The 14,278-nt window shown below is 37.7% G+C and overlaps 1 protein-coding gene across 1 annotated transcript; it reads right to left on the reverse strand.

Annotated features, from left to right (window-relative positions):
• On the reverse strand, positions 1-14,244 carry LOC140136166 (cyclin-dependent kinase 10-like). Its single transcript, XM_072157878.1, has 12 exons — positions 14,158-14,244; positions 12,526-12,685; positions 11,317-11,389; positions 10,674-10,745; positions 7,764-7,866; positions 7,163-7,365; positions 6,365-6,494; positions 5,584-5,707; positions 4,498-4,637; positions 3,310-3,362; positions 2,060-2,135; positions 1-541 (listed from the first exon to the last, which is right to left on the reverse strand). Exons 2-12 carry the CDS (start codon positions 12,658-12,660, stop codon positions 463-465), a joined length of 1,188 nt encoding a protein of 395 aa, XP_072013979.1. The 5' UTR covers positions 12,661-12,685; positions 14,158-14,244; the 3' UTR covers positions 1-462.
• Positions 14,245-14,278: the final 34 nt, after the last annotated feature.

Consider the following 14,278-nt stretch of genomic DNA (forward strand, 5'->3'; position numbering starts at 1 on the left):
ACGATGGAGTTCTTAACAATTAGTAAGTTTTTAGCAGATTCGCCATAGGAACTTCCCATGTTCAATACAAGTTGAACCAGTTTGCAGTGTTAGGTTAACTTCCTTCAATCCATGTGTCATTCATATATAATCCTTAAGAACTGTTACAGATCTATTGATATGATTATGGTAACAGCATATGATTACTTCACTGTACTGTTAAACAACTTGATCCTGGCGAATGATGTGAGCACAGTGTTTGTAAAAGAACGATGACCACTGCAAACCATCTGTTTAGTCATGACATTGAATATCACCTAATCTACGAACAGAAGTTTAGGGCAAATGAAGCACCAAACCAGTGATATTTTACGAGCTCCCCTCTCGCAGCAGTTGGTGCCATAGTCGAATATTTTCGGCATAGCAATCACATGGTCAACCACCAGTGTTTCACATATTCCTCTAACATATTCCTTGACCAGGTCACCTCTTTGATTTCTTAGCACTAGATGGTAGAGGACCAAATGCTTGACCAAATTCATCTTTCCTGTATGCACCAGGTCTACAAAATAAAAACAAAAAACATATAATGTTGACGTAGACCAACAGGATATGTCAGTTAAAAATGACAAATGAATTGTAACTATTAGAGACTGACCGATCAGATCGGTAGCTTCCGAATCGGGCCGATTATTAGCTTATCGGTAGTGATCTGCATCGGCCAATTTTTCCTTCATCCGCCGATGTAATGCACCGATCACCCAATATCATGATAGTAATTGTTGAAGCTTAACAAGTATTCATTTATTGGTATATTTCTTCAAAATAAACTAGTTAAATCAAGCGAAATTTAGCAAAAGAACCAAGCTTTGTAGGCGATAAACCTATAATCATACCGTGATTCAGGCACGCAGTTGAGATAATCATGTACCGGTAATTCCCGCATCTACATGTACGCACAATCGCACGGCTAACAGATGAACATGTACAATTGTAGTTCTTACTTCCGGGTTAAACATGTGCATGTCAGATTGGAGAGAGCTACGGGCCATGTGCAAAACTCACACTGACTTGAACGTAAACACAATATTAAAATGGGGTGATCGAATGATTTGACGGACTCGGACATCAGGGGGGAAAGGTAAATTGAACTGATAATAATCATGGTCAAATTAAGTATTTTAAATGAATACGGGAGTGTGTTTTTTGTGCTCAGAGCATACATAATTATGGTAATACTTTGCGTATCGTACATGTACAAGTACCTTTCAACATACAGGTGAAATTTACTCATGGCGATGGCAGCCATTGTTTACAATTGGGGAATTGGTAATCGGTGATCGAATCGGCAGATCAAAGAGGGAATTGATCGGTCAATCGGCCGATTCAGATAAGGACCTGATCGGTCAGACACTAGTAACTATGTACACAGTAGAAGATTTAAAACAACAGTCATAAGCTAACAAGACTTGGGGGTGGCTTCGAAAACCAACTGCTGGTGGACTGTTGGTTCCCTGGTAGAACTGCCCATATATTGGGCCTGGTTTCTATTGTTTGGAAAAATAGAACACAGTTAACCCAATGAGAACTACCTGCAGATTGGCCAAAAACAAGTTTTCATTGGACCAATCAGCAATAGTGCTAGAATAATTTCACCATGCAACAAAATTGGGGTGAATTATTTGCAAAGCTCCATTCTGATTGGTGATTAAAGTAAAGATATCATGTAATTGACCAATCAGAGGCAACGTTAGACCGGAAGGCAGTGCTCAGGGGGTTAAACTACCAATTCTGCCAGGGGTCGAACAGCACTTGGGTTTTGAAGTTATCCCTTACAATTTGCAGAGCTGGGCGACCTGAATCCACTAGTCTGCTTTATCCAGTGAGGTCATTTGTAGGCATTAAAAACCATCAAGTGACAAAAACAAAGTATAAAATACTAAGGATGATATAACTAACTAATTAAGACAGTCCTCTGTATTTTATACTTATTAGTCACTTGATGGTTTTTAATGCCTACAAATGACCTAATAAACACCTCCTTCGTTGACAATCCAACTCCTCTCACACCTTGTCTTACCTAATACCAGCAGGTCCTGCTTCTTTCCTCTTGTTCCTATGATGTGGGAAAGTTGGCATTAACTTGGGATCACAAGCTGAAAGGAAAATAATACATGCCAGTTTAATTACATGCTCCACAAAGCATACTTGATGTGATGCAATCAAGCAAAATGAGTCTGATGTTGATTACAATAAAAATTCGGATTTCGAATTTCGATCCATGAGCCATTTTCAGAGCTTCATTTTGATGAAAATCCCATCATAATTAGACTTACGGTTCTACAGGTATGGCCATTTTAGCGTTGGTCAAAAAATACAATACAAAGGAAGTTGAATACTATGATTGGCTATATCTCAAAATCAATATCCCCAACATTTGACACATTTCGTAATTTTGCATCACATATCGTGGGGTCAGTAACACAAAGACATAACTCCATATTTTGCAAAAATGAGATTTTGGTATTAAAATTTTAAGAAAATGAGCACTTTTCAGTCAAACCATTCTCATAACAAACACATATCTCCAACGAATCTCCCTTTTCTGTGTCGCTCATAATTATTGGGCTAATTAAATAAATGTTTGCTTATTTAAACACTACTTAATGTGATCCTTTCATAAGAAAATCATTTTATGTAATCATTTCATGTAATACAACATCAACATAAGCTAATCAAAATGGACCATTTCCTTTAAACTTGTTTTTCTCAAAATGACCAAAATGGAGTTTCGTCTTTGTGTCACTGACCCCTCAATATTACGTCTGCAACTTGTGGTACAGGAATGCATGTAGTTTTCCTACCAAACGGTGGCGCTATTTATTTCATTTACCATATCCATTTAAATGACTAGCGATCATTAGTTAAAAGTTTAAACTTTAAAATCTCTTCTATTCACTCAATTGGTTCTATCGTTAACCTTTGGACATTTCACATGCATGCTGTTTGTCTCAATGCCTTCTTGGACTAGGCCTATATTTAAATTGGATAGGGATTTATATTGTGAAACCATAGAACGATCCGTCGGTCAGCATATATATGGGAATACAATTGAATCCCATCACATCAATTCAAAGCTACACCTACACCCTTTTTTGAAATACTGGTTACCCGCAACATAAAATGGATGTACTGTTTGACCTATCATATGAGTTTCTTCTAGTTTTGTCCATTTTTTGTCACTTTACCTGCAAAATCCGAATCCTGACCTGACCGCTGCAGCAAGAAAATATTGAGAAGAAAAACAAAGAACAAAAGACAATTACTTACGTAGTGGCTGTTCTTTGAAGTAGGAGATTTCAAGGCAGTCTTCTGCTGTGGCTCTGAAACAAAAATAAATGGAAATTTCAAAAAAATCTTGATAATAATTCAGAATTAGCCATGCTACCTTTAAAAAGAAAAAGATTTGCTAGCCCAGATGTTGTTTTTTTGTTAATGTCTTCTATCTAATACATGTAGTAATTGAAAAGAATAGTTTAACCCACCCTTTGCATTGCAATTAATAAAGTAGACAAATAAAATTAAGCGCAGGGGCGAGCCCAGATAGGAATAAGAGAATGTGCCGACACAGGAATCAGACCCATGACCTGCATTTCAATCCACTAAACTATCGGCTCTCTCTGATAAACGGGGCTGAAACCAGTAGCTTGTGCAAGACAGATTGAGTATACAACACGCATAAGGCAAAAAATCAATTAATGATGCTTCATCCTCACTCTAGGCATTGACACTTTTTGGGGCCATATCAAGTAAATTTAGCAGCCTCATACCAGCAGCTGTCAACCATGGAATTTGTGTTTCAAATTTGTCCCAAATTTCTGTAAATTATCATTTCTTTTATATCTAACATCTAATACATTTTCTTTGGGTCATATGCAAGGAAAAGGAGATTTCATGTAATGGGCTATTCTGTTGAAATCCATTCACCCTCTATGGAAGACATGACCCTCAATCCTGCATGAAAAGGTTAGGACAGTTTTTTTTATTTCATGCATCCCCGCTCCCTTATTCAATGTTGAATGCTGAAAAATAGTAAAAAGTGGTTGCGCTCATTGTCTGCTCCAACATTGTTTGCAGGGGAGGGTGGGGGAGGGGGAGTAAGCAAGTACAACATGAGCTATGAAATGTATAATATATTTTCAGCCTCATGTTCAATTCACAGGAATTGGATCTTTAAAACATTATTGAATATCCAAAATATCTGCATTGAATATCCAAAGTACTGAATTGCAACAAGAAATTACTTTTAATGAGGTAATAACACCAAAAATATGCTATTTTTTTTATATCAAAGCTGTATCCAGCAATTCTACAGAGCATGAAATTGAGGTGCCACGCTTAAAAATATGTTTTCTTAAATTGAAGATCGATCATCATTTAGCCGGATAACAGAGAGATATGGGTAAGAGAGGGTGGCCTGTGTACTATCACTTTTTTAATTTAAAATCTAACCAATACCTTTTCTTTGGATCATACATGAAGAGAAAATTGAGTAGCCTCAATCCTGCAGCACTCAACCATGGAAACTTGTGTTTCAAATTATTGTATGGCTGTTTCTTCAACGTGTAGTTCTCTAATGTTGGTAATTCTGAAAAACCCTGAAAAGCAAACACACAAACAATGATTTCTTTCATATTATAATACTGGTTAGTCATTAGATGCAATAGATAGAAATAAAATTCACAACTCCTCACAATTCTGACTAGCGTGTCTTCTGAATAATGGGTTTTCTGAATAGTGGGTCTTCCGAGTAACAGGCTGCGACCCACACGAGTGCGAGTTTGAATTGATTCATTTTTCATTCTTTTTCAGTTTAACTTTTGCCTATGTTCTTTTTTCTCAACTTCAAATCTACCTTTAGGATTCCATTTCAGGTTTTTGTGGGGTGATATGTCCATGTTGAAGTATGTCTGCGATGTGCCAAACGGATATGTTTTTACAAACAATTTCCAGTCATGTACAATTCAGGCAAGGGTACAGCACCATCAGTACTCTTTTTAACAAAACCAGTAATGTTTATAGGGTTGTGATCTGGTCCATGGAGGCCAAATTACAGGAGGCATATTTAGAAATTGAGTTACTTAATTATTACCTTAAATACAAACATTAAGCTACTATTTGCTGAAAACACCAAGCGCCAGTTTCTAGAAGCATGGCAAGTGGTCAGGCTTCCTAAGCAATCAAGCTTAAGCTCAATTAGTCCAATATACCTGTGCTAACAATATCACATTGTATGTACATCCCCTAGAAAGATAAATCAATAAAATGGATCCACATTGGAAGGGCTAGCCTACTGGCTTAGGAAGCCTGTCCACTAGCCAAGCATCGAGAAATCAAGACCCAAAGGTCTAGCATACTTGGTTCTAAAGTTCTGAAGTTTTGTTGTGATGTCTATTTTCTTATGTATTTTATTGGGTTTTTTTTACTTCATATTTTTGCCTTCATATCAATTTTATATTTGTTGCCTTTTTCTCCATGGACCACATCGTGTCACATATTGATCTTGATTATTGCTTTAGAAATCAACATTATGTATAAACTCACAGGCCATATGTTATCATTTGGTGATCCTAGTAAATCCACTATGAGCTGAATCTGATGTATTTCTGCTCTGCCAGGCATCAGGGGTTTATGTGCTAGTAACTCACCAATTATACAACCAGCAGCCCTGAAACAAAAAGCAAAATTATATTTGTCTCATTTGTCCAAGTGTCCTCAGTAAGCATGGTAAGAAATTGTACTGGAACATTACATATACATAGGCAATACATATGAAATATTGACACACTTTCTGTGATAAAACCATGTAATTATTGATTTTGAGTGGAAAGTTTGAAAAGAATTCAAAACATTTTCAAAATATGTTTGCTAAGTTTTTGCAAACATATTTCGAAACTCTTAGCTTTTAAAAAGTCAATAGCTGTGGTGCGGGTCTTAGACCCAAAGAGTAATATGCAGCGTTCGAAATTTTGGTTGTCCGTTCGCCCGGGACAACTAAAAAAGTCGCCGGACAACCAAAAATACTGATTCGGTTGTCCGCCGGACGACCATAAATCTGTAGCCAAGTCACCTTTGTAGGCCTACGGACAACCAAAAACTTAGACGGACAACCAGAAATTGTAATCTGGTTGTCCGTGGGACAACCATTTATTTTTCCTTAATTCAAACACTGGTAATAGGCTTCACAGAAAGACCAAAATTCCTTAGCATACTTACCACATATCAATAGGGGTGGTGTGTGTCTTGGATCCAAAAAGTAATTCTGGTGCTCTGTACCATAGAGATACTACTTTAGGCATTATGAGCTTTACAAGCATACACTTACCACATATCAATAGCTGTGGTGTGGGTCTTAGACCCAAAGAGTAATTCTGGTGCTCTGTACCATAGAGTTACTACTTTAGGAGTCATAGGCTTCACAGGTAGACCAAAATTCCTGGCCAAACCAAAATCAGCTGAAAAACAAACCAGATCAAGAACATGTTATACATGCAGAAGGTGCCCAGCGAAACAACAAAATGAGCAAAGGAGGAATAAAAAAAGGAAGAGGAAAAAGCAGAGAAAGGGAAAGAGAAGAGGGAGAAAAATAATAAAAAGGGAAAAGGAATAAGGAAAAGGGGAAGAGAAAAAATTGACATTTCATCACAGATATCCCTTTCCAAAATCAGCACCTCCAAAATAAATCTTAGCTCCATCAATTGGTAAGTTTTTAGTGGGTTTGCCATTGGGCAAGTTTAGGACTGTCAAGTTTTTGTCATAGCTCCCTTGCCTACTGGCGGCTCTGAAAAGAGCCGTTCACTGAAGACTGCCCCTTGTCAGCCGAGAACAAGCAGACCTCGCCTATCTGCTAATAAAGGTTTGGTGGCTCTGAAAAGAGTCATTCACTGAGCCACCAAACCTATAAATTTAGCAGATAGACAAGTTCTGCTTGTTCTCTGTTGACAAGGGGTAGTCTTCAGTGAAAGTCAGAGCTACTCCTGATGAAAGCTTCACAGTTCTAAACTTGTCCGATGGCAAACCCACTAAAAAACTTGCCAATTGTTATGAACTCCTGTCGTAAAAGTCTATCCCACAACTTTCCTCAATCCTTGATGTTACAAATATTACCCTGTCCATGGCTTACCAATTTTGAGACATCCTTTGTCAGTAAGAAGCAGATTGGATACTTTAAGATCTCGATGTATGACAAAGTTATCATGTAGGTAGCGAAGCCCATGCAGCATTTGTAAAGAGAGACACTTGACTTGGGCTTCTGTGAATGGTGCTGGCATGTTGTCCAAGAGACTAGCTAGATCTTGTTCACAATATTTCATCACCAAGAAAATACTAGTGATGAAAAAGAAAGAAAGATAGAGAAAAATGAATTATTATATTACACACCAGACTTCCACAGACACTTGACTTTGGCTTGTTCTCTGTAAATGGCGCTGGCATGTGGTCTAGAAAACCACCAAGATCTATCTCAAGTTAGAGCCATAGCAAAAACACCAGAAGTCAAGTTTATCCTTATAGCCAGTCCACCAATGTAGAGGTTTTGAGCAACATTTTCTCTCCATAACATTTTGTTAGATACAGTTGAGCATCACCCACAACAACCCATTTTTACCAATTTTTACCAATCCTGATAGTTTTCCGATGATACTATTGGCTGTGCCGATATCTGAAGCACAAAGTAGATTGCATCACATGTTTACATGTATTAAAGAAGTTATACTTTTACTAACCTGTCCAAATGATTGCCTACTACAACCTCTGTAAGCTCTACAATGTGTTTATGCCGTAAGTTGATGAGAAGATTGATTTCACGCAAACCACTGATTGGCAAACCTGCAGAAAATGAAATAATGAGTCGTTATTTGGAAAGTAGTAATCCGGACACTAACCTAGACACTAATTGGCCTATGCCAGTTGAAATCCACACTCCCCCTGTGTAAGATTTTGGAAATATCTTCCACAGGGGAGTATGTTTTTCATATGTAATTGGTCAGGGTTAAGGTTACACGAAGAAACGATATAAAAACGATAAAAGACGTATAAAGTTGTTCTCTAAAACCGCGTTTTCTCAGCAATCAAATATCGCAGTGAGTCAAATGTTGGTGCATGGATGTATCTTTACATTATTTTTGTGTGTGTATAAAAAATTTTAGAATCCGTTTGAAAATCCTTCGTTTAAATCATTTTTACGCACCATGTTCACAAGATCAAAAACACGTTCCATGCAGTTTTTTTCAAATGTTCGCTCCGTATAAAACCACGCCGAGTGATTGTTTTCTGCTTTTTTGTATTGTACTACAAATCGATTAAAGAAATAATGTTGCCATGGGGAAGAACCAAATACAGTAGCGATCAAATTTAAAAAAGCCCGTTTTTGGGGAACATTTTCGAGAATCTTGTCTGAGAAAAAACTGTTTTGTGAAATTATCGATATCTTGATAACGGGCGTTAATTTAGACATCTGAATACCTACATTATTTCTCAACATTCTGCCAATTGCTATCCCATTTGATTTTCACTCCAAATTGAAGCTAGTATTGCAAAAACGAGGTTTTTCCTCCATCAGTTCGTTCAAAATTTCAGCGCCGACATGCGTGTTTATTCTAAGAGCCATTGTGCGGACGCGATTGTAATCAAGTAATTACATCAAATTATAGTTACATATCCGCTATGAGAATAAGAAATTGCGTAAGCTGATGTATGGTCCAGTGGATAGAGCGTTGGACTGGGAATCTGTTATGAACAATTTTTGTGGGTTCGAGTCCCCATGTGGCTGAATTTTCTTTCCTTTTTCTCTCTTTTCTCATTTTTACTTCCTTTCTTTCCTCTTTTCTTTCTCTTTTCTTTTTTCATTTTTTTTATTTCTTTCTTTCTTTCTTACTTTCTTTTTCGTTCTTTTCTTTCTCTCTCTCTCTTTTCTTTCTCTTTTCACTATTTCTTTATTCTTTCTTGCTCCTTTCTTTTTAGTTTTATTTGATTGATTCGCTGACTGCAGTGAATCGTGATTGATTGTTTTTCACTTTATATAATTCAGAAATTTGTAGGCCTGCTAAGTCTGTCTTTTTGAATATTCTTCCCAAATTTGATTTGCAAATAATTGCTTTTTGATATTGTTGTTGATGTTATTGTTGTACCCCACATTACATTGTAATCAGGGGAATAGCAGCATTGATTTATTTCATCAAAGATATCAAGGCTATAAATTCAAAATCAATACATTTTCCAGGGCGTAGCTTGACAAAGTGCCCCAATCAATTTTAAAATTTATAAAATCCTTATGAAAATTGCGAAAATGGCTTGTACCCTCCCCGCATCCGACCCGCATGTCGCCCCTCATAAACCCCCGCCCGCTCCCCGACTCACAAGCTCCGGGCACGAGCTAAGCCAAGTTTCATGTCTTGACCGTGGATCAATATTCTATTGTAAGTAGGCCTACGTCCCAGTTAAGTACGCTTGTTCATTTCCTGCATGGCTGTTTCTATTATGAACTTACGCCCCTCTGAAATCAAGCGCATGAAAAACTCTCGGCTAACCTTAATCATTTTGAAACCCATACTCCCTCTGTTTTATAGCTTTCTCTGTTGTACGGTACAGGTGCACGGTAAACAAAGAACATCAACTCAGCAGCCAGGATGTCTTAAAACTACCAACTTGTGACTTTACGCTGATTTTGTGATAACAGGTCACATTTGTTATGTGTTGTTCAGTAATTGGAATCATACAGTATGTTACTTATTGAGTGTACTGTTGAGTTTCTTGCTTTTAATTTACAAATGAGAAAGGTAGATTTAGATCACTGTGACACTTAGTCTTAATTCAAATCTAGCATAGTCTGTATGATTAACTAATCATGAACCGGGTCATGAACTGACTACCCTTGTGCAAAAGAGAAGCCCATCCTATACTATTCCAGTTCAAATCCAAGCAACCCATAGGGAAGACATGACCTTAATAGTTATCCATTCAGATAATTTAATCTCCCTGTGAAGAAGACTTAGGTCATGGGCGTATGGATTTAAACTGGATAAAGCCAATCCTTGCTTCCTGTGTTCACATTAAGGCCAGAACAGGCGCAAGACCCCCAAAGATAAATTTAAAAAGAGGTTTTTACCACCAGGGGCCCTAAGGCAGGCACCTGGACCCATCCATGAAGGCTTTTGCTTACAATAAAAATCATACTCATAGCTACAATATATTAGCTTGACAAAGAAGTCCTTACAGGGAACACTGATTGCATACCACTTCATTGACCCTTAGTACGGATCAACAATCTTGCTACCAAAATGAGGTTCTTCTTGCAAACACATGCACAACAGTGAATTTTGTTTTTGTCGTTTTACTTGTGCGCATTAACACAATGCTTTTCCAGAGTATGGCGATTGCACAAAAGGTCATTAGTTCAAATCGTCCTCCAGAAGACATGCAAATGGATGGAGTACAAAAGAATCAATACCACTTTAACATTGGTATTGTACTCCATGGATTTACATGTCTTCTGGAGAACGATTTGAACTAATGACCGTCCATGCAACCACCCTGACCCTATACAAGGTAAATTGTTAAGATTATGAAAGGCTAAGCCAAATAACACACATTTTGCATGTAGAACACACCACTTTTGATAGCAACTTAACCCTTACCATCTTTCTCATTTTCCATTCTGACCTTCTTCAGTGCAACAATCCTGTCATTCTTCTTATCTCTCGCTCGATCTGTCAACACACAGTAATTAATTCTGATAAATATTATACAAATATACCACAATATTACATAATATATATTACACATACATACACACGCCCCGTGTGTACTTGCCGCCAACTGAGGACAGTGTGTATTGCTATCTAACCGCGGACGTCACATGTTTTCATCGCCTAACCGTGGACTAAAATTGCGGATTTTTTTGTGTGTATGATACAAAACGTAATTTTATCCATCAACTGCTGACTGTATTTTTTATACGTATGGTCTGTGTTTTGAGCAAATATCACTATAATGCATTTAGCATGCATTTGAGGTCTTTTGCAGCAGTTTGAGAATGAGGACTGTCCTCGGTTGGAGGTAAGTCCACAGTTTAGGGTGAAAAATCCTGTGTGTGTCCTTGTTTGCCGGCAAACACGTACGGCCGTACGCATCATCAACAAAATTTACACCCTCCACATAAATAAGCCTATGCATGGATATATTCTTTTGATGCATTTTTGACATGAAATTGCATTTTGATTTTAAAATCACACACTTAAAACTTACGATAGCATAATTGTCATTAGAAAATGCACTTACACACTATTCCATAAGTTCCCTCTCCTATTCTGTTCAGTTTTTCAAACTCAGAGACACTGCGGCAAAGTCCAAGCTGAAAATTTGAAGTAAAAAATAGAATTAAAGTGAAAATTGCTTGTCCATGTGTTCCTGATTATATACTGAATTGTATGATGTTAATTAGTTGGGAACAGCCCATTAGTGAGAAGGGTCATTAGTCCAAAAATGATTAAAGTTAGGGTTTAGGGCATTTTAAGTTAGGATTATAAAGTTAGAATACCATCTTAGGTTATAGATTAGGGTTAGGGTGAAGTTTGAGGATAGGGTAGGCCTATGGATTACATAATACGATTTATAACACTATATTTGTTCCAATAAGTGCCCATACCCCAATAAGTGCCCACCCATGGTATTTTCAATTTGCTAAAGGGTACCATTAATGTTGAAGTGACAGATAGATGTTGATACAGTGAAATAGCTGGAGGACTGCAAGTCCTATGTAAACTTGCAATACATTTTCTGCATCAGAAAAGCTACTTGAATGTCTCAAGACCCTTTTATAACATACGTAAATTCGTCTCTAATAAATGCCCCTTATTAGGTAAACCAGGTAAAATGACCTTGTTAAGCACATTGGGTGCTTATTGGAATGAATACAGTACTTTTATTGGGATTTTGGATTAATGACCCTTTGGACCATCGACCTGTCACCAATTTTAGTTTCGTTACTGAAAAAGTTTTGCAAATCAGTAGCAGATCCAGGATATGAAAATTGGTAAAATTACCCAGGGCCATGAAATTAGGTTTGCTGGTGCCCCCTCCAGGATCTGCTCCTCTAGATTTGTCACTGAAAAGTGTTCAAAAATGGGAATTTAAAACATGTTGGCCCCCGATACCCAAAAGAAGGTTCTATATCAATACTGCCCATTTGGTCTTTAATTTGCCCATGTGACAGTGTTTTGACCAAAGGTATATGTTTGTTTGTTTTTTGATCTTCCCATTGACACTCAATAATGGCAAGAGGGTTACGGCTTGCACTATTCTCATCCCCGGTCTATGTCAAGCTGGCACACTGACAATTCTTTTCCGATGGTACAATATTTTCTCTAACCTCGGCTTTTGGGTAATATGAGAAAGGATTAACCGAGTCTAAGCACTGGGATAAAATAAACCAATGATTTGCATCATACCCCCCCCTCAATCATTGCACCACTGCTGTCAAGCACTTACCCTGTCATGCTCTGGTATCCTAAAAGGTTGACCTGTCTTGAAGGAAATCAGATGTGTCACTTTTTCTTTGCCTGGAGTTGATGACACCATTGACTGCTGGCTTGCACTTCTATCACTGCTGGATTCTTCAGCCATTGTTGGGACAATTTCTGGTAGAACTCTATTTAATTTCAATAACAAGTTTTAAAATTAACTTTTTTGCTGGTCGACGAAATGTATGATTGATAAGGGGCTATACAAATCAGTCCCTTGCCCTGGTCTGGGGTGGGCAAATTTCAAAATTGCTTGCCTCCCTCTTTACCCTGCCAAAATTTGGCGATTGCCCATCGCTTTCCTTGTTCTATTTTTTTTTTTTTTTTTTTTTTTTTTTTCTTTTTCCAGTAACTGTATTAAACTCGTCATACCGGTACCTAGAGTTACAGTGCACTCTATTGATATCTATTCCACAAATAAGAAACATCACAATATGTGGGCTCATTTTGGGCTCTAAGGATGTAGCTGAGGAACTCTCTCAAGGACAGTTTGGGCATGCACTGATGATTTTAATCCCATTGTACCAGGGTTTGGGTGTGCGTGGATGATTTTAATCCCACTGTACTAGTCTAACTCTAAACTCACAAAGTTGAGGTAATTGATCTACATTGATCTCATATTTTGGGTGGGTTCAAAATTCCCTGAGTTGGCAAAACCTGCAATCTTCATGGGAGTAATTTACTTAGTGCAAAAGTGGTCAAAATATTGCTCTGCAAAATGTCTTGATTTTGGATTTATCATATATTGAGCACTATACTTCACTTGACCCAAATATATGATTTTTTATGGTGATGAGCTAGTTGCACATGGAATTTTAGAGGGATTTTGATAGCAGTTCCATTAAAAAAAGCTGCTATCGCCATCAGACTAAGCTAGCTAAGATCTAGAAACACCCCTAAATGCCGTTTTGGGGAATTTTGCAAGCAGAATCTTTTTGATGAAAGTCAATCTTTATGACAAGATGTAACTTTGTTACGGAAAGTGCTATGAGGCTCTGATGACAAAAATGTTTTCAGTTTTGGCTTTCTTTACTCAAGGGCTTTAATTTGATATGTAAAATGATGCAGTTTGATGGCAAATTTGAATTCACCTAGCATACCTATATTGTGGACCATCCTTCTGATACTTGAGTGTTTGGACAAGCGGAACGGTCTTTTGTCTACCTCTCTGTTTGTAAACAAACCAGGAGGTCGAAATTGTCCTCCTCGCCGAATACGAAAGTCAGCGTAATAGTACGGCGGCACTACATTGAAGACTGCAGTCTAGGTTTGCTTTAGAACTGGCTCCGTTCCTCTGACACATGGACATGTCTGACTGCAATGTGCCCCAATTGTGGCGAGCGCGCAGCGCGAGGCGGTGGTATATTGGATTGTCATTATCATGAGCACGTAACCAGTGCTAGTTTGCCTCTCATACCTACATCATGTACAACTTTTACTTTTACACAAGAAATTAGAAAAGCTACTGCTCATGATGAGGCTCATGTGCTTAACTTATCTTAATTATAAAACTAGTGGCAATAAACACTTTTAAACAACGTTATAAGTATAAACCACACGTGATTCAATCTTTTTTAACCAGTGTTAAACATAAACTTACAAGTAAATCCGGTTTAATATTAATTACTGTGGACTAGTGTGGAGAATCTAGCAGCCGAAACTCTAGCTTTACCTGTCCATGGGCGCCGCCATATTGTGGATTACCATTATCCAATCATGAT

The sequence above is a fragment of the Amphiura filiformis genome, chromosome 16, assembly GCF_039555335.1.
Source record: "Amphiura filiformis chromosome 16, Afil_fr2py, whole genome shotgun sequence".
Lineage (NCBI taxonomy): Eukaryota > Metazoa > Echinodermata > Ophiuroidea > Amphilepidida > Amphiuridae > Amphiura > Amphiura filiformis.

Excerpts from the sequence above, each read along its gene's own strand:
- LOC140136166 (XM_072157878.1), bottom strand. The coding sequence starts at position 12,660 with ATGGCTGAAGAATCCAGCAGTGATAGAAGTGCAAGCCAGCAGTCAATG. Across the intron at positions 7,867-10,673 it reads AATGGAAAATGAGAAAGATG|GTTTGCCAATCAGTGGTTTG; the intron begins GTAAGGGTTAAG and ends CATTTTCTGCAG. Across the intron at positions 7,366-7,763 it reads GTAGGCAATCATTTGGACAG|TATTTTCTTGGTGATGAAAT; the intron begins GTTAGTAAAAGT and ends TTTCATCACTAG.